The sequence below is a fragment of the Uranotaenia lowii genome, chromosome 1, assembly GCF_029784155.1.
Source record: "Uranotaenia lowii strain MFRU-FL chromosome 1, ASM2978415v1, whole genome shotgun sequence".
NCBI classification, from domain to species: Eukaryota; Metazoa; Arthropoda; class Insecta; order Diptera; family Culicidae; genus Uranotaenia; species Uranotaenia lowii.
This window is the reverse complement of record NC_073691.1, coordinates 45198930-45220450: the sequence shown is the minus strand read 5'-3', so window position 1 is coordinate 45220450 and position 21521 is coordinate 45198930. Positions and strand designations below refer to the sequence as shown.

The 21521-nt window shown below is 35.4% G+C and overlaps 1 protein-coding gene across 3 annotated transcripts in view; it reads left to right on the top strand.

Moving 5' to 3' along the window:
* Nucleotides 1-21521, top strand: part of LOC129749153 (metabotropic glutamate receptor 5-like) — a 154211-nt gene that overhangs the window by 110181 nt on the left and 22509 nt on the right. For all 3 annotated transcript variants that reach the window (XM_055744050.1, XM_055744057.1, XM_055744068.1), the window contains exon 11: nucleotides 9079-9244. In XM_055744050.1, the coding sequence (XP_055600025.1) occupies nucleotides 9079-9244 (166 nt within the window). The remainder of the gene's footprint in view (nucleotides 1-9078; nucleotides 9245-21521) is intronic.

Below are 21521 nucleotides of genomic sequence, written 5' to 3'. Positions count from 1 at the left end.
GATAAGCAGTTGTCGAAAGCTACAGCTTAAGAACACGAGAATAGCTATTTTTCAGCCCCTGTGGTTATGCAATCCATGAAAAAAAAAACTGTTGAAGAATTTACTCCAACAATTATTTATATTCGTTGGACCAAAGGTTTTTCAAAGATAAAACTGAACTTTTGCGAATTTTTCCACAACCAAAATCTGGTTGAAGATGGTTAAAAAGATAGTTCTCGCATATTTTTATCATTTTTGAATCTATGTATTCTACAGAACTGAAGCCAAACCAAATCCACTAAGGTTTTGGAAGTCAAAATGCATCAATTGATGTCGCGGAGTTGTTGATGTCAGACATTACTAACGTATCGTTGGGTCGCCTGAAGGAGATTTGCGTTCCAAAAATTGGTCCTAAAGATTCAAAAAACGAATTTCGTCGAGAATTCAGTGTGCTGTCGGAATTTTCAAAACATTTAAAACACATTATAAAACGGAGGAGTTTTTCTGTTCTTACTATATTCTTATCGAAAATTACTGTTTTAAAGCACAAGAAGTAGTAGAAAAACAGATGGTTGAAGTAGGGAATATTTAATAAACAAAGGTACCTAAATAGAAATTGGGGGAAAATTAAAGAAAGTTAGTCCAAGAATTTATTAATGTGAACAACCAAAACTTGTCTACAAGTTTAACCTTCCCGCGCCGTTCGGGTCAATATGACCCAAAGCGTACATTCAATTCATCATAACTCGTAACAAAAAAATCGGAAAAATCTGAAATTTGAAACAATTATGCAAAGCCGCCGAAGACACAATCTGTAGTACCAGATAACTTCCGGTGATCACCGGAAATGGCCCCATGAAAAAAACCGATAATATGCCGTTCGGGTCATATTGACCCGAGCTCTTGCGCTTGTTCCCCTGGCCACAAATAATATCCGATTTTGATGATATTATATTCGTTGTTTAGGTAATTTAGTCTAGTTTCTCAACATTATGAAATAAAGTCAATATGTTTTAGGATTTTACCGGTAATCGATTCCGAATGAAAAAAGTCCAGAAAAAGAGCTCTTTTTGAAATGCTTATAACTTCTGAATGATCTATTGTTTTGATCTAACTTAACGATTTTCGAAATTGTTAAGAATTTACCTTTCTATAGATGTACAAATATGTAGGGGTCCAGTGGAAGGTTTGGCCGCTATCCCGGAACTTCCGGTAGAAAAAATTCTCACTTGAAAAAAGTCACCCAATTTTGGCTTTGCATTGCTGTATCTTGCTTACCAATGGATCGATTCTCTAAATTCAAATTTGGTTCCTCAAAAATCTCAGTTGTTCAGTATATGGTAATGAAACTGACATCTTTTTTGTCATTTTTCAAAATCCCCCTCGTGTCGGTGGGTTAACGGTATTTTTTCAGCGTGATTTCTCTAAAATTTGAACTCAAAGTGGTCACTTTTTATATACCAAAAGATTCATGAGAATCTCCTCTTTCGATTGACATACTTTTTATATGGTGTTTTGAAAATTTGTAGCAACGTTTTTCGAATTTACTGAAAGCTGCCAGATTTCAACCAGTTTGGCCCACGTTTTCAGCAGGTTGATGTACAAATCTCGCACCCCTCACGTAGCCGCGGGAGAAACAAATCCTTTAGCTCTCTTTTTGTCGCTCACCAAATCTACCACCCAACCCAGCTGGAGGAGGATGCTGATAACGTAATGTATGTTATATTATTGTAGGTATTGTTTGAATCTTTTTTGATATTTTATATTGTATATGTACCTATATGTTTACGGATGGTATTATACATTATTCCATTATATTCAAGCACAATTTTCTGCAACTGTGAAATCTTTTATTTTTATAAATAAAAATTGTTTCGATTAAAGTCGTTTTAACATCTTTATGTGATTCGCGACTTATATAAACGATGCAGTTTGCAAACAGTCATGGAAAAACTTATCAGGTACAACTGGGCTCGATGTTTACTCTTGAGCTCAAACTCACGGATTTAAGATTTCAGATTTCAGATTCAGATTCCAGGTTCAGATTTCAGATTCAAATTTCAGATTTCAGATTCCAGATTCAAATTTCAGATTCAGGATTCACATTGAGATTTCAGATTCAGATTTCAGATTCAGATTTTAGATTCAGATTTCAGATTCAGATTTCAGATTTCAGATTCATATTTCAGATTCAGATTCCAGATTCAGGTTTCAGATTCAGACTTCCTATTCAGATTTCAAATTCAGATTTCAGTATAAAATTTCAGATTCAGATTTCAGATTTTTGATTTCAGATTCAGATTTTAGATTCAGATTTCAGACTCAGATTTTTGTTTAGGGTTTCTGATTAAGGTTTAGAATTTAGAATTCGTATTTAGAACTTTGAGTTAAAAATTTAGAATACAGAAATGAGATTTTGAAATGTCAAATTAAGAATTTAAAACGTGAAATTTAGAAATTTTTGAATGAAAATACAGAACTTTTACAAAAATTGTCGAAAATCTTAAAAATTTCATTTTTTTTCTTCATAATTTTTTGTTCTAAGCGCCTAATCCCTCAATTAAATTCTTTATTATGAACTAAAAATTTTCAATTATTAATTCCAGATTTTAAATTTTAAAATTTGAGTTCTAAATTCTAAATTCAAGATTCTGAATTATTAATCTCAATTCATTTTGATTGAGATTTCAGATTCTGAATTTTGGGATTCGGAATGCTGAATTCTGCATTTTGATTTCTGATACAGAATTCAGAAACATATGAATGTATAATATAATACGAAATTTTCAGTTCTGAATACTGTCTTGTGAAGCAAGGGTTATGTATTCTGGACTTTGAATTATGAGTTCAGAGTTCTAAATTCTAAAAAAATATATATAATAGGTATAAGATATGATCTTCCCTAATTTTCAAGTACCACTTGTATTTTAGATTCTAGAGGAATTGAGTGAAATAAATGAAACTTTTCAAATATATTCAAATAAGACAAGTAGATGATACAACTGAAAGAAAGATTAAAGAACTACATTAGTTATGATAAATATTTATTAGCAAATCATTGACCTTCCAACAATAAAACATTCATTACATAAGTATCAGCATGAGCAAAATCAAACAAAATTCAATCTACCAACCACGCGGCACGGCGATTTCTCCTGTTTGCTGCTGGGAGGTAGGTTTGGTGAGCGACAGGAGAGCTAAAGGATTTTGTTTCTCTTGGGACTACACGGAGGGGTGCTAATTTAGTACGCCAACCGTCTGAAAATGTGTGCTGGACTGGTTGAAATCTGACAGCTTTCAGTATATTGGAAAAACGTTGCTACAAATTTTTGAAAAACTTCACAAAAAGTATACCAATCGGAAGGGCAGATTTCAATGAATCTCTGGGTATATAAAAAGTGGACAGTTTTAGTGAAAATATCCGAGAAATCACGATGACAAAACCCCGAGAACCCATCAACCCAAGGGAGAGTTGAAAAATGGCAAAAAAGTTGTTAGTTTCATTCAGAGATACTGAAAAACTAAATTGTTCTAGAAACAAAGTTTGTCCTATGAATATAATTAAAAAAGTATCGAAAAAAAACTAAAATTTGAAATTAGAGAATCGATCCATTGGTAAGCGAGATACAGCAATGCAAAGCCAAAATTGGGTGACTTTTTTCAAGTAAGAATTTTTTCTACCGGAAGTTCCGGGATAGCGACCAAACCTTCCACTGGACCCCTACATATTTGTACATCTATAGAAAGGTAAATTCTTAACAATTTCGAAAATCGTTAAGTTAGAGCAAAACAATAGATCATTCAGAAGTTATAAGCATTTCAAAAAGAGCTCTTTTTTTTGACTTTTTTCATTCGGAAACGACCGCTGGTAATTTCCTAGAACATATTGACTTTATTTCATAATGTTGAGAAACTAGATTAAATTACCTAAACAACGAATAAAATATCATCAAAATCGGTTATTATTCATGGCCAGGGGAACGATAACAAACTGCAGGTTGAATAGACCCGAAAAAATTTTAACAGATATTTTGCGAACGGCATGGGAAGGATAAGAAAGGAAAAGATTAACTGAATTATTCTCATAGTTGCGCCTCAATTGTTGTCATAAATAAAGCAAAATTTAAAATAAACACTTATTTAGTTTAAGGGTGGTCCAAAATAGGTCCAAAGTGTGGTCCAAAATAGAAACCTGGTGAGAGATTCAAAATCGCGGCAATGATCATTTTCCCTCTCATTTGCATTCAGCCACAAACAGCTGTATATTGTTTTGATAACAACATTGAGAGTATTGGTGAACTTCTCCCAAAACTGACTTTCTTCTCAGGGCGACTCCAGTTAGAGCGAACCTAGGTTGCCTCTGGTTTGCCACCAGGTTAAAAAACACGGTAGGGTAACATGCCCTATTATGCGCCACCTAAGCGAATCGCTGATTTTCTATGTATTCCACGTACAAATTGTGTTGAAAATGGGTGCAATCGTCGAAGAAAAGTGTTTTCTACAAATGCATATGATATTTTATTACTCAAATTGCTATAGTTGCTTCAAAAACTTGATTTTTAAAAACCATATTCAAAGCCACAGAACAAAACTGTGCTGCAAATACGCGCCGCTGTGTATTCAATGCGCGCCTAGCAGCCGAACACACCCGAAAGCAGCCGAAGACCAAAAACACACCAATACTTACAGACACTTTGACTGAAAAGAAAATCAAAATAGACTTTTGTTCATTTTTAATGAAAATTTGCCTTTTTGAAAAATTAATGCTATTTTCAGCCTACTACGATTGGCGCGTTATAACGAGCACATGGGCCGTGATAGAACATACCCATAAAAAGCATACCTTTGCGAGTTCAGTGTGATTTTTGAGCATAAAATCATAGTTTTGAATCTCCTCTATCGATGTGTCAGAAAATATTGTCTTATTCGTTTTTCTCTGCTTGGTGACACCTTATTGAAAGTGTTTTAAAATTTAGATCAAAATAACGAAAAACTTAAATTGTGAAATTATCACGACACAGGGGCATTTTAAGGAAAAATTCATACTTGCCATGACCAATCACAGCATTTAGAACAAATTGGTAATATTTTGCAGGCTTCAAATGTTTCAGATTATTCAAAACAAAGGTGGCGCGTATTAGCCACATGGGGCGTTATATGAACTTTTCCCCTATAAGTGTCATATTTTTTTAACAATTCTCTGTGGTACCATAAGCTTGCAAACATATGCGCACGACCTCTTTTGAAGACAATTCCACTTTTCAAGATGGATGATCTCTCTTCTTAGTATGATTTATTCAATAGATCTTCTTTTTCCCTCGATATTTTGAAATAAGCCTGATCTTTCCTGATGTCAGTACTATTGCGGAAAATTATATGTTTCAACGACCAAACTTAAAAACTGATTTAACACACTTGACACTAAAATTGGCATCTTTCTTTAATACTTTTGGACATTGAACGTCATTTTTGAAGTTATAAATCAGATTTTCTAAAATAAGACATCTGTTCTCTGCTTATTTTCTTATTCTAAAATCACCTTAAGTTGTATTTATTTTTTACTTAGAAAAAAAAAGCCCGCCGAAAATGTTCGCTATCAAATTTTCAATGATTAGCAGGCTTTGATTTGATTTCCAGTCCCATGGTGATGGTGAAAACAACCCCGCCAAGGGGAAAAATATCGGTTGGAAAATGGGTGCCATGACTTTCGGTTCGTGGAAATAAAAACCAAAGTGGGAATAAAAACGAAAGTTGTATGGGAGAATCTCTTTTCTTAGGTGACAGAGGCTCAAATCTATTACTGAAAGCTTAATCAGGTCCAAAAACATCATCGCACCAAATTTCATGCTGATCGTTTAAGAGATGGATTTGTATAAAGTGCATACAAACAAACCGACAAACATACAGACATGTAATAGGGTGACAATGGTTGTATGAGAAAATTTTCATAGTCGAATTTTGAAAACCGATCTTTTTTTATAGATTGGCCCAAAAAACTTAGCTGTACGAAATTTTAGCTAAATCGGGCTTGATTTAGGGATGTCTCAAAGCGCCTAAAGTTTTGGATTTTTTTTATCCTCAAAAATCACAAAAGGGGAAATCAAGAGAAATCGGGACAATCGAAATTTTAATATGGATGGCGGATGACTTAAAAATGTATAAAACGTAGAAATCTGGTGTTACCTCGGAAAAAAAATTTTGTCAAAAATTGACTGTAAAATTTAAAAAATCACATCAGAGAGGAACAAAGGGAAATCTGAAAAATCGAAATTTTAATTTTAATAAAAAATGACTTTCAAATAGAAAAAAATGTTTTGGTCAATAATTGAATTTTTCGATTTCCTTCGGTCCCCTTTTCAGTGATTTTTGTGGGTAAAAAACCGAAACTTCGAGCGCTTCAAGCTGAAATTTTGCACAAGTCCGTTTTTTGGGCCAATCTAAAAAATGTATATGGTCGGTTTGAGAAATTCAACGTGTGTGGTTACCACATAGTCTAAATCATCTTTATATCTCGCGTGAGCTTTCATTATGTCGTATGAAATAAAATGTAATCAAAGAGTTTTATTACGAAAAAAATACAAAAACTGATCTAAACTAGCCGCAACTTCTTTCCATTTAGAATATTTTTAGCCGGGACAAAATATATGTGAAAAACAAACTTTAAAGTTGTTTTGATAGCTTTTGCAGCAGTTTTCTGTTAATTCTAAAGATTTTTCATACGACGTAATAAAAGCTCACGCGAGATATATTAGATATGCCTTGAATGAGTGACGTTCCTCAAAGGCTAGGAACGTTTAAATAATACACTAAGTCTGTAGAAATCTTCTAATGAAGCGATATTATTCATAATTTATTGCTTCATATGTTCCAGTCCTCTTTTCTAAAAATTAATTGAGCACATTCATACTTTTGTAAACAAAATTGAAGAGGTTTCTTCTTTTAACATTAATATTATAACAAAACATAACAAAAACTTTGTATTTTTTTTTTTTCAACAAAACCATATCGTTAAGATTTAAGACTGAATTATATACTGCATTGTCAAAATTTCTCCAATGATTTTGATAAAAAAATTGACTGCTACAGTCAGCTCTTGTTTTACAAAAAAAAACCCCTAAAAAAGTTTTATATAGAATACGTTAACTCATTGGGTAACATTATTTCATATATTCAACATAGTAGATTCTTCAACATCTGGTGAGATAAACTTTTTCCTTAACTTTTTGTATGAAAAAAAAACATATTTTCATCATGTGCGTAAAACAATTTCGTTTTCGATTGTCGTGTCTGTATTGAACAACAATTGGAGACCAAATTATCAAAACTCATGAACAAGGAATGTAGTTTCATTTTGACTATTAGCTTAGCTTAGCTTAGCTTAATTGACTACTCACATCCACCTTTAATCATTGAGTCCGAAATGCTTCAACGTGGTTTTAATTTAAGTATTATTGAAAAACTACTATGATGCATTTTTTGTAATAATAACAACAGATCCTTTTATGTTTAAAAACATACGCTTCTCATTCTGCTTTCAATAATACCCTGTCAAAAAATTTATCAAATTTAAATTCAGATTCTTAAACATACGGATGCTTTCAATATGTGTTGTAGTTAAATCAAATACGTTGAAGAAAGAAATGTGTATGTGCCAAATAGCATATTTTGGCATAATTAAAATTGCTTCAGTTTTTGGTATTATAAATATCCAAAATTACAGGAATGAGAAACCTACCTTTCCTTTTGGTGCTGGAGGAAAGTGAACATTTGATGGCAGAATCTCCATCCTCAATTCATGATTCTTACCTTCAATTCGGATTCTAAGCTTCTAAACTCAACACTCATTCCACCTCTGACAATGATTATTCCGAAAAATCTTTACCAAAAAGCAGTGCAAACAAACGATTTGAATGTATCGAATAGGTAACTGGATTCTTAAGAGTGCCTTACCATCGACTACTCTTACCCCATCCTCGCTAAACCCATCGTAACGTAATGCGCAATGCAAAAAGGAGAAGTGGTTCAAAACAAGACATATGCTCCAACCTGGCATTCCCCCCGGAAGTAGAGTTGAATTGCGGCGGAAAGAGGAACGAACAACATTCATAACGCTCTTCCTTCGACCGGAGCTGTTTCAATGAGTTTACACCGTTCATTCGTTCGTTCTTTCGTTGGGTGCACGTAAATATCTTTACCCCTTTTTTACAAAGCTTCCAACCTAATCCCACGATATTTTTTTCCTCTGGATTTGTTGTGGGAGGAGGATTCGGATGAATTGAATCTCAACGTGTTGTTCACGTTTTGTTTATCGGAAGAGAAGAATGGAAAAAAAGGAAGCTAGAACCACTTCTGGTCGGATGCAATCGTTTCTCTTTGTGTGATGACGACTACCGGAGCATTATGCCATTCGGTTACACAGAGTTCGAAAGCAGTCATATTCATCGACATATGAATGATGAGCATTGCAATCCCATCAAAGCTTCTTACTCGTTTTATCGTTTTCTGATTTTGGCGGGGTTGAAAATTGCCGACATCCTCCTGTGATCGCTTTCCAATCATTGTGACGGTTTAAGGGTTTTTCGGGGGCTTCCGCCGATTGATGAAAACAAACAAACGAATGATCGGAGGATACCACGGAATGGCCATCACAATCAGACGAAATCGATTCCGATCCGGTTATTGGAATAATTTGTATCTTTCCGGTGGATGAGGACGTGTCTGATTCGAAATTTATTGAACAATCCGGCTCGAAGGACCAACATTTGTGATTTTCTTTAAAAAACCCAAACCTCACAGGCTCTTTCCTAAATTTTTAAATTTGAATTTTTATACTGCATGTGAATTTAAAATGCTGGCTCTAGAAAACGATGTTCTTAAAAAAAATCAAAAATTAAACTTTGTGAGATTGACCTGTTCTTATTAGAAGGTCCGACTTTTCATTGTTCCCCTGTCACGAATCGCTTGATTACAATTGTGGTTATCTTTGAATGCTCTCAAAATAAAAAGTAAAAACACAATTCTCGTCTCTAAATGAAAAGCTCTTGATTGGAAAGTTTAAAACCAACCTTAATGCACTTCGATGTCTCTTTTCTCTTTCAGATACGACATTATGAACTATCAGCAGATGCCGAACGGGACGTACGATTATGTGCAGGTCGGCGAGTGGAACAACGGATCGTTGAACTTTTTCCGAGAACTCCAGGAACCGGACACGGGACCGGTCGAATCGGTCTGCTCCAAGCCGTGCCTACCGGGATACTATAAGGTATAAATTGATTATAGCCAAATTAAAAAAAAACGCTTTAGTGATTCAGTTCGAAAGTGTTCAAAAACATGTAGATACTTTAGACTAAGACGATTTGGGGTCATTTTCGTATTTCTCACACCCTCAGGTCTAAAACGTTTTAGTTCAAAATTTATTAATGATTTTTTGCAGCATATTCAAACAACGTTGATTGATTAAATTTTAACTTCTAGGTTTGTATTGGAAAAATGCAATTTTTTTTCAGAAAGACCAACAATATTTTACTTTTATGATCTATTTTTAATTTTTATTTAATGTCTTTGATATAAACCGTACAGACATATCTTAAACTATACATTAGTTAAGTTGTAAGACCACGAATATTATACGAATTTACCCCTTCTAGTCTTTCAGTGTGTACTGTTTGATGCGGCGTCCAAACTACCACGGCGTATTCCAGAACGCTGCGCACCAAGGCGCAGTAAACCATTTTAAGACAATATACATCCTCAAACTCAACAGTGTTTCTACGAATAAAGCCAAAAATTGCAAAGACTTTTGCGGTTGTGGCGGCTATGTGTTCTGAAAAACTTAGTTTCTTATCAAAAATAACTCCGAGATCTTTAATCGAAACTACTCGTTCCATTTCTCCTGTGTCCATTTTGTAGGCAAAACGGAGTGAAGTTCTAACTCTGCAGAAAGTTATATATCGGTATTTACTGGCATTAGCTTCCATCCCATGAGACTTGCACCAGTCCAAAAGTGTCGAGATGTCGGCTTGAAGTGCTGCACAGTCCACTGGTGATTCGATTTTCCGGTAAATCTTAAGGTCATCTGCGTACATCAATTTAGAGGATTGCAATGAATAAGCAAGATCGTTAACAAAAAGGATAAAGATTAGTGGTCCTATGTGGCTGCCCTGGGGAACACCGGAACCGAGTCATCTGATTGTTTTTGTATCTACCTTCCTACCTAAGGACACCGATTGTCCTACGCTTTGCAAGACTACTGGCGATCTGGAGCCAGCGTCTTCTTGCTGCCAGCCAAGGTTCAACTGTGCTTATTTCAGCGGCTAGACTACGCCACCACGAGCTTCTGAGCCTCTCTTCAAATCTCGTTCTCATTTCCACTTATGTTTTCCGAATCTTGATTTCCAGCGCCATTGATGACATCGGCGATGAAGTTCCACATTTGAGATCCAGTTGTCAAGCAACAAAGGGCGGATAATGTTTTGCGAGCAGCGATTCACAAAAAAAATTCGGGTCAACACTGCATATGCGCACCAAATTTTACACGTGTACAACAATACATTTTACAATACGTTTTTTTTGCACGAATTTGACGCTTAAAGTTTCGTATTTTGGTTCGAAGATAGATCTGGCGTAACCACCAGATGTTTCGGAGATTTGCAAACGCAAATCGTGCCTTTCGATATTTTTGTTGGGTACCAATATATAAATTCTCCATAGGACATATTCTGCTGAACAACTTTGTCTAAGACCGTATTATTTCTTCAGATAACCGAGCTACACATATCCTGTTGGATGTGGATGAAGGCATTTCTTTTCGTTGAAGGTTTGATTGAACTGTTCTCAATGTTGTTCAGCAGAAAACTTTCTTTGGAGAATTTATACAAACCTGAAAGTTTACTCATATCAACGTTACTTCAAAATTCTGCACAAAATTATAGATGAGTTTTTAACTAAAATGAAGCTACTTAGATGTATGTAGTAGTTTGAGATATTCGAAAATGACCCCAAACCGACTCAGTCTTTTTCAGTTGGTAACCACAGGTGGTAAATCCTGGCTTACGGATTGTATCCCAAGACACAACGAACCAATGAATATTGATTTGAAATTGTTAAACTGAAATACTTCAGTACCTAAACACAACAATAATATTCTGTAGTGTTGCTTTTTCCCGTATAGATAGTTATAGCTAGACAGCCTGTAAACCCAGTGGTAAATCCACAGAATGATTTCTGAAATTCAAAAATAACTTTAGATTTAAAGCAGTCGTACAAAATGCTTTTCAAAAACGTTTAATGATGGCAAATATTTCATCGACTGACTTGATTAAAACCAACAAACGTGAACCAAACTCGAGTTGCCAAAGTCGAAACTACAGCAAAATCTGAAGAAAACTTTTATAGTTCACGGGTGGTCCAAAATATGCCCCAAGTTGGTCCATAATAGAAACATATGGCCAAATTATTTTCTCAACAAACTTGATTTTAGGCTATAAATATGTCGCGAAATGTTACGAAGTATTAATATTAGCAATGAATCGTTATTTCAAAGTTGTTTTTAAATACAATCAAATGGAATCAACTAAACAACAGTAACATTTGGAATATTGGCTATCAGGTTGAACCGAAAAAAATACAAGAATAGCTCAGAATACCCTTCTGTAGATTTCCATGCGTTTTTTCAGTTATAGTGAAAATGCCCTCGACGCTGCTCGCTACTACAACTCTTCGCAGTGTTTTCTTCACCAACGACAAAATTTTCACAACTGAGCCACTTCACTATCACCAATTGCTCAAGGGGAATCAGTAGAAGCATTCTACAGACGAAAAAATTTTCAATAATTTTCCGCCATATTCCGTGGAAAAGATCAGACCTGTGTCCCTGGAAGGACCCCTGTGTTGTTTTTTAAGCGTAACGTTAAGAACAATGCTGCACGGATCCTCTGTAATGTGCTGAAGCCGTGTACAACTCAGCGCTGTGATTTAGATGGACTCACAGATTCAGTAGGCTTGGAGATTGATGAATTTCTCAAAATCGACCCAAAATGTCATTGTAAAAAACGGTTTTTTTTTGCTTTTGGAGCTCTAGGGTTAAGAATACTAGCCTACCAAACTCACAGGTCAATACCTAAAGGCACATCCCAAGTAATCCATCTTGTTGAGAAAAAACTCTCATCTTTATGGCATAGTACCGGAGATGACCTAAAAATGGCCTTGGTAGGGACTAACCACACATTCGGAAAAAATGCCAGCGAGCATCTTCGACCATTTTTTTTTATTAGTTGATCACCCAGGTGGTAAAAACTTCTTACGGATTGCACTCCAAGGCCCGCAAAGCGCTCCACGGCAATACCCATTTATTCGTACTACTCCAGCAAAGTTGTCCCCCTCTACTGTCACGATTCGCGACTCACGGGTAGACAATCCGTTCACCGCTACTCGTGACTCGAGGCCCACATTCGGCCTCTTGTTACAATTTAAGGCACAAGGGCCGGCACCTCCATTCGTGACTCGAGACTCTCTTACGCTCCGCCCTCTTGACCCAATTCGAGACGAGAACAACTCGTCTCTCCTCGTGTCTTAGAGGCCCTCTTTCATTCCATCTCCTGACCAAATTCGAGGCGAGCAGCAACTCGCCTTTTCTCGAGTCTGGAGGTACCCACCTCGCCTAAAATTTTCTCCGTCTCGACTCTTCGAGACTCAGTCTGAGGCCCAACCACTGGGCGCCACATGTTTACGGAACAAGGCCATCCTGTCCGTGGTGAGTCAATCATATCCGCGAATCGGGGCTAACGCCTCCCGAAGTGCGAATTCGATCAACACCCGCTTGAACACTTGGTCGCGTGGCGCCCCTCCCTCTAGCGACTGAGCACTGGTACCGAAGCACCCAGTCGCACCACGTTTGTGCCACACTCGGCACCCAGCTGTCGGCAGGTTGGCTGCAGGGGATTTTTTTTTATTATCTGACGGGTTTGCGCCGGGGGTCTTCAGATTTTCCCCAAAATTGAAAATTTGGTTCATTTTTGCGACCTAAAAACACATGTATTTTTTCAGATTTCTAACATTTTTATTTTTTGAGTTAGCTTCGGTTAGATTTTTTTGTAAATAAAAAATAACCATTTTTCAAAGCTACATAACTCTGTTGTTTCTCAACGGAAATTATAAAATAGCACATCAAAATGCATTGAAATTTTATCAGCTTTCCAAATAGAATAGTTGAAAAAAATTAAATAATGACCTTCAACATGAAAAATTGTAAATAAACTTTAAATGGCGTCTAAAAGTACCGTCTGCACCACCGAATATTTTGCAAAAAGTACCATTGTGTAGCTCAATTCATGATGCAACTTTCATCTGAAGACACCAAAGTGGGCCATTAACACCTTGAAGAGTTATGAAATAAATAATGACAATAAATCTCTTTTTTTGCATCGAAAACAAACAATGGTCGAACAACTGCACTCACATATGGAGATAGCAAGCACTTCTAACAACATGGAAACAAAAGAACTTATCAAAGCTGGTAAAAAACATTATTTTGTCGTCCTTTTCAGACTGCCCTCACTCGCATAACAGTCCCATATGAATTTTCGTCATTTTAGGTCAACATAAGGCTTTGACATAAAGGACTAAAAAAAGAGGTTTTGTTCTAGAAATTTCGAAAAAAAATATCAATTCGTGGCTGTCCTATATGAAACATTCCTGGATAACAGTCCCATATGTGAAATACCACGGATTTGGTTACTTTTCAATGTTTCTTTCGGCGAAATAGTCTTTGGTTTATTGCTTTGAATCATTTAAACATTTTTTTAACTCACTTGATGTCGAATGATGCACACTAGTTTTCGAAGGCAGGTCTGACTTTCTTAGGAATGACTTCCTGAGCGAAAAACTATCGGATGCAATATAAATTGTAAAAAGATTCAACTTACAATGTGGAATTCATGATATTTTTTTTGCAAAAGTATGTTTCTTTTTTTGACAATTGCATTTAGAAGTTTAAAAATGATCAAATTTAAGTCTTAGAAAGTAGTTTGGTGAGAACAATATATTTTGTATGGGACTGTTATGCTAGTAGATTCGAAAAAGGTTTCAAATATGGTCGATTAACAGTCCCATAATGAATAAAAATGGTGCTCTCGACCTTACCAATAACCCAATTTCGAAAATTTCAGGCCTAACGATTTATTATGACAACCTAGAAATGATTTTCGTTTATGCTGAAAGTGGTGGTCACAATTTAAAAATATATTCCAAAACAGAAAAAGCTGATTGTCTCGCTTGCTTATTTTTGTATATGGGACTGTTATGAAAGAAGGGGCGGTAGATTGTTGCAGCTTAACTGACTTCATGTTATATCCAAAAATCTAATAACGTGTTCGTTTATACCTAGTTTTGCAACAGGTCACAACAAGTTATGCACATTTTACTGTCATTTTTAGAAGTTTATGCGCTAAGTTTGCATCCGTAATTCCCCAGATTTGATTTAAAATGGACGGTGAAACACTGAAGATTCGTGTGTGAGCGATCGAGGTAGCAAAACACTGACGACGAATTATGTTCGTTCTAGTGTGGTAAACCTCAAAACTGGGCGAATGTAGAAAACGAATGCGGTAAAAGCATCATATTTTCATCATTTTACAGCCTGGGCTGGCCATACTGAGCTCTTTGATTATTTCTACAACATTTGTGCCACTTTCTCATACTTTTTTGATCAATGGGAAAGGATTTTGGTGTCCAGTGCATAGCTCCCGATATAAAAACTATGTAAATTACGTCATATTTTTAATCACATTTTTGTGATCCCAAACACAGGGACTGAACCTTCTACTATTGGCATTGATTATGCTTCACAATGATCTTTGATCGAAAAATTAATAAGTTATATAGTATATGACCAGGTTGTAAAAGCAACTTTCCCATTATTAGTTATATCACTTAAACAATACGATACTCAGATATTTGGTTATATTTAAAGTCAGTTATGCTGCAAACACTCTACAAAGCACGAAAAAGTAGTGTTTTTTACCTGCTTTGGTAAGTTCTTTTGTTTCCATGTTGTTAGAAGTGCTTGCTATCTCCATAAGTGAGTGCAGTTGTTCGACCATTTTTTGTTTTCTATGCAAAAAAAGAGATTTATTGTCATTATTTATTTCATAACTCTTCAAGGTGTTAATGACCTACTTTGGTGTCTTCAGATGAAAGTTGCATCATGAATTGAGCTACACAATGGTATTTTTTGCAAAATATTTGGTGGTGCAGACGGTACTTTTAGACGCCATTTAAAGTTTATTTACAACTTTTCAAGTTGAAGGTCATTATTTAATTTTTTTCAACTATTCTATTTGGAAAGCTGATAAAATTTCAATGCATTTTGATGTGCTATTTTATAATTTCCGTTGAGAAACAACAGAGTTATGTAGCTTTGAAAAATGGTTATTTTTTATTTACAAAAAAATCTAACCGAAGCTAACTCAAAAAATAAAAATGTTAGAAATCTGAAAAAATACATGTGTTTTTAGGTCGCAAAAATGAACCAAATTTTCAATTTTGGGGCAAATCTGAAGACCCCCGGCGCAAATTGTCAGATAATAAAAAAAATCCCCTGCACCAAGTGTGACGTGAAGTTCTCTTGGCCGTACGCCTACAGGTGACGAGTCTGCAGACTCGTTTCCACTACTTCGCAGAGCCGAAGAAAAAAAAATATCAATAGAGTTGTTACCTACATATAGAAAAGCAGCGGCTAGACCAGCCAAGGCCAAGAGTACGGAACCTCAGAGCCGACTAGCAACTGGGTAACCAAGGACTTTACGGATAAAACAGAGAAAACGGAAATTTCATGTTTATTGTGATTTTATTGATGTTTTTGTGTGGCGTGTTGTCTGTGTGTATAAAACAATATTCTGTCTGTAATGTGGCGTGTAAAAGAGCTCACTAACCGTGTGCTGCTGCTGTTGCTTCACGACATCGCAGTTCCGGAAATCTAGTTCCGGAAGCAGGAGTGCCGTCGATGTAAGGGCGTATTGACAGGGTGCCAAAACCATCGGCGCCAGCGGGTGTGGCTGGACTCGGTCGTTGCAGGCGTCTTCCTTCTTTGGCTTTTAATCAGCCTGCCCACGAGAGTGCCCCGTATTCGAACAGGCCGAGAAGAGAAGTCCTTCTTGATAATTAAGGATCCGCAGAACCCGAGGACGAAGATGATGATCCTATTACGATTAGGCGCGAGATCACAAGGATCTGCGGGCCGAGCCGTGAGGAAGCCAAGCAGCGTTTGCGGGCCTTGGAACTTCACGAACACTAAACGAGGACTAGACTTCGCACACAGACGCTTGATATACAAGAGAGCAAATTTTCCGGAAGCAAGCTTCCTTTTCGCTTTCCAGTTTCTCTTTTATTTCCTCCTTTTTCTCCTCTGTGAATTGACAGCAACCAGCATTAAAATGTAGGCTACTGTGGTGCTATCTTGTTGTGAGACTAGACAAGGAACATGAATTTTCTGAAGCTAAGAGTATCAGCAGCGGTCAGGTGCTAAAGCTATAATAACACTCCATTTTGACACTTCGACGGCGCACCGCAAGGTTTCAAACCAGGTGTTATCTAGCTCCTGGTTGTTAAAAAAGCGAGCCAGGAGTCAAATATGAATACCGAACAGCTCCTGATTTGACAGGTGCTAAAGTGTCTAGGGAAAATTTACAAAAGAAAATAGCAACAAACAACAACAAAACCTATCGGTGCACCACCAGTGGCAAAAATGGAAACTAGTTTAGAACTTATCGGTGCGCAAATGAGCTGCTAAAGCTAAAACAAGACCTAGAATGTGTCCTGGGTTAACACCTGAGATAGCACTTACCGGTACTGATGCTCTAAACATACAAAAATACAAAATGAAAACAAAAATCAAACGATTTGTAACCAACCGATTACAGAGGAAGTTTCCCACCTTGCCGATTGTATTAAAGTTAAATTGTCAAAGTAAACTTATCGGTGCAGTCTAAAATAAGACTTAACAATATGCGTTGAGCTCAGCCTTAGTTCAGTTTATCCAGGGATATTGCATGCAACACGTAAGTATCCCATTCGTAAGAAGTTTTGGGCGGGAAACAAGAGAGTTGTGTGGCGTTAAAAATTACTAGTGTAGCCCATAGGTCGGCAACCTGCGTCTCGCGAGCTGCATGCGGCTCTTTGGATGAATAACTGCGGCTCTTTGGCTCAATGTGTGAAAATTTTGAAAATCCTCGAAATTTTCTAGAGTTAACGGACGTAACAAATGTTCCTTCAGTTCAGATAATATTTCCCAGGATTCAAAAAGAAACCAAAAACTACTAAAGAACAAATTAACAGCATCTTGTCAGTTTGCAATCAAGTTGAGATTTAGTAGTTAATGTCCTTCGTAAAAGTCTGATATAGCATTTGGAAGCCTGAAGAATTTTTTCGCTGGCAAGGGGGGTTTTCCGTTGATTTTGATTTTCTGATTTAATCGGATAAAAACCGAGCATTTTTTAATCGTTAAATAAAGTCCTCACTGTTAAGATTATGGAATTGAGTTTTTTTTCTTGAATTGAATATCTAAAAAATAAATTTGCTTTACCACCGTTCTGATCAAATATGAGCACATCTGATGATGATTTTAATAATGCTTTGAATACTGATAATAATTGTTTTTTGCATTTAAATTTCCTTCTTAAAACATTTTGTTATCAAATTTTTCAAATATTGAACTCCATCTCTCAGTGTTCCTTTCCAAATAAATGAAAAAAATCAAATCCTTCGTTCTTATTTTGAACATGAGTTCAAGTAAACAAAATTTTCAAGTTTGTTAAAAAATATTTTTTTTAAACCGGGAGCTGAGTGCTGGTCGAATTTAAGAATTTCATGTATAATATGAATATTTTCAGGTATTAATTCGAAGGAGAAACTTTATTTGGTAATTTTCTTCCATAAACTTAAATATATCTTCGAACAACTTTTACATCTGTTTTTTTAAATTCTAAACCTAATTCCTAATTCTGCAGTTATTTTTAAAACGTCATGGCTGTTCTAAAAGTTAATTTTGATTTCTTAGTCTTTATCAGAATTTTGGTTTTGGTTTGTTCTATGAAGTGATTATCAAAATAACGTCAAAAAACTAAAATTTGAGCTTAAAAATCGGTTCGAAGAAAAATTAAATACAGCGAAGCAAAGCCAAAGTTAGATGTCTATTATTATGTAAGATTTATAATTGTTATGGAAGATCCGAGATAGCTATCAAAACTCACATTGGACCCCAGCATATTTCAACATCGTCGGTTGGATCTATTCTTGACGATTTCAAAAATCCAAGATACACTGAAATACAGCAAATCTGTCAAGAATTACAAGTATTTTAAAAATATTTTTTGACTGTTTGAAATATTTGAAATTGTTTTGTTTTGAAATATTGAAAAATAAGAATAAATTAGTCACACAACGAATCTTATATCATTAAAATTGGTTAACATTTTCGACCAGGGAACCGCCAACAAACTACTATAATGTTTAACATTACAAATTTGCTAGTGAAAACGGAGAATTCATTCAAAAAATAAAAATATCTTTTTTTAAAAAATCATATAGATTCAATTCCGAATCACTATTTGTATAAAAATTTAAAATATAAATTTGGGCTTAAAAATTCATAGAAACTTTGACAGAAGGATCAATTTGAATCTATGATATATTTGAGACTCAGAGGTTTAGACATTATTTTTAAGATTTCATTAGTATGGTGAAGAAACAACTTGGAAGGGTTACGATTTTGAACAGAATTTAGAATTTAAACTTAAATTTTCGTTATCGAAAAATATATATTTTTTTAAATTTTATCAGAAATTAAAATGAGAACTAGAGAGCTGAATCGGAATGCTTGTAATGCAAAAAATTAAAAGAAATTTTATAACCAAATTTTATAGACCACATCTCGCGACCAATTGGTCAATTTTGTCAAATTTTGACTAATTGTTTTCAATCCGTAAAATGAGCATTTATGAATTAAAATTTGTTGGTTTATTTATTCTAAGACCCGGAAAATATTTACCCATTTAAAATGATAGTTTTACGCGCATAACAAACAAATGAACCTCAAAGGATTTTAACGGATGTTCAAAACCAAAATAAATTTAAGGCTTATTTGTAGAATTTGAAGAAAAAACAATGGTGACAAACCCTCGTATAGTTTTTTTTTATAATCATTTACATCATTTAGTATGCATTTTTATGATATAAAGTTTTTAAAGCTTCTTTTTAATATTTCAACAGAACACATCGAAAGTCTTTTTTATTTGGGAATAGGTGTTAGAAAAGAATTGCACCAAAGTTTAAAATGATTAATTTTATCAGGTCAGAAATGTAAATCGTCAACATTTCAATGTTACTAAGCTGTACCCGTTATGAAAATGTATTGATTCAGAAGAAAGAAAATTGATTCCGTTTGCCAATAAAACAACGAAAATCTGTGGCGTTGTGAAAAAGGATAATAAAACTGAGTTAACATCAGGATGCAATGTATCTTAGCGATCACCATTATTTTTAGTAAGGATAAAATAAATTGCGGCTCTTTGGAACTTGGACATTTCCATAATTTGCAATTTTTGGCTCTTCTGCCTCAAAAGGTTGCCGACCACTGGTGTAGCCGATATGGAAGATGGATCCGTTTACGAATATTGGCATGAAAAAAATTGCAATAACAATTCTATACTCAGGGAATTATAAGGTTGTTTACTTATGAGGGCGGGGTTTATCATTACAAGACCTGCGTATCCCTCCCTGATCATGAGCGTCAGTCAGCTATGCAGCGAAGAAGCAAGAGGGTCATATCCAGCAAGTTGTGGTCCATTAGGGTCTCAGAGTGGCCTCCAAATATTGTACGAACCTAAAAGGATTAAGCCGCTTGACGATTCAATAGGTCGACATCTATGCAGCTATCCAAAGTGTTATTTTGGACTGCACCGATATGTTTTCTTAGACAATTTACTCACCCAAAACATAATAAATGTATCGGAGAACACGCCATTAGGCAAGATTCTCACGTTTAATTGGAAAATAATCCTCAAAATTATCGAAAAAGCTAATACTATCTGCAAGATAGGAAATTTACTCTATTGACATTTTTTTTTCTATTGACAAGGTATGTCGTTAACCCTCGTCAAATAATGGACAAAAAAGATAATTCAATTCAGTAGAGGCAGTTAAAAATTCTATTAACACCACCGAAACTATTCAGTTCACAAAAACAGTATTCACCCGAATGTGGTCCCTTCCTCAAAAGAATATTTTCTATGGCAGCCAGCTGCTCAGGTGCGAAAGTAACGTGCATAGATAATTAAATCATCAGCATACGCCCGTGTGTTGTTCAGGTCTTATAATATGAATATCTTCCTACCTACCTGGGTTATTCATCATCGTCACTATCAAAAGAATAATGGGCGAAAGCAACAGGATCGTTAATGATGAAGTCGCATCGTGGGAGAGGGGGGAAGTAATTTTTAAAAGCGACTTATAACGTGTATCCCCGTTTTTTTGTCGTTGTTGTGTATGGTGATGTGGGGTAGCTGGATGTTATCTACTTGCTCCGTTTTAATTATGTTTCTTTCTATTCATTCACTTTTTTAGTTGGAGATTTATCCGAAGGTGTCATTCAGTCAAATTTATTCCGGCGTTATTTTACTTTGTCACTGATAGACAAAAGTTTTTATTTCTCCAAAGAAGTCATACTTTAAAAAAATTAAAAAAAGAAAAATAAAATTAAAGAAATTATGTACTAATTTTATTTGTTTCAAAATGTTCGACGAAAATGTCCCGACAATATGGAGACATCATTTATTAACATTTTCACTTCTCTGTAGAGCCTTTCCCGTGCTCTGTTTTTCTCGACTGTTGCCTTTTCCTCGAATAACAATCAGATTTCGAAAGTTCACGTGTTAAATAATACATCTACCCAGAGTTCAATAGCTCTCGATTGATTTCCGCTACTCAAGAAGCTCTCAAAACGGCCAAAGAAATTTCCAGGGGGGCTCCAACCAAAGAGGCTTTTGAAAGCCACCAACTTATCTATGTATCTGCCCGTTTCCAACTGTTGCGATTTACTTATTCCATTGATTCAATTTCCTCCCCGTGATTTGCAATGTTTAACTTTCTGCGGGCGTGAATAAGCTGACAGTTTTTCCTCCACGCCATCCCAACAGCATCCGGCTTGCGGCAATGGCACAATTTTACAGTCGTTCCACCTTTTGGGTTTCTGTGAAGTACCGAAATTGTTTGAAAAAACTCAAAATAAGTGTTTTATTGATATTCATAAATTTTATACAACGGATCAGTTGAAAATGCCTAATTTAAGGTTGACAGATTTTTTCTCGCATGTATCCGGGTCGAGCAATATCTGAGCAAATTTAATCTAAATCACGGAATTAATCAGTAAAAATCATAAAGTAAACACTTGAGATATTTTTTTTTTGTTTCATCAGAACACATCAGCAGATTATAAATCGTGTTTTAGGCTTCCAAAACGACGGTGATGATTATTTGTCATAAAAAAA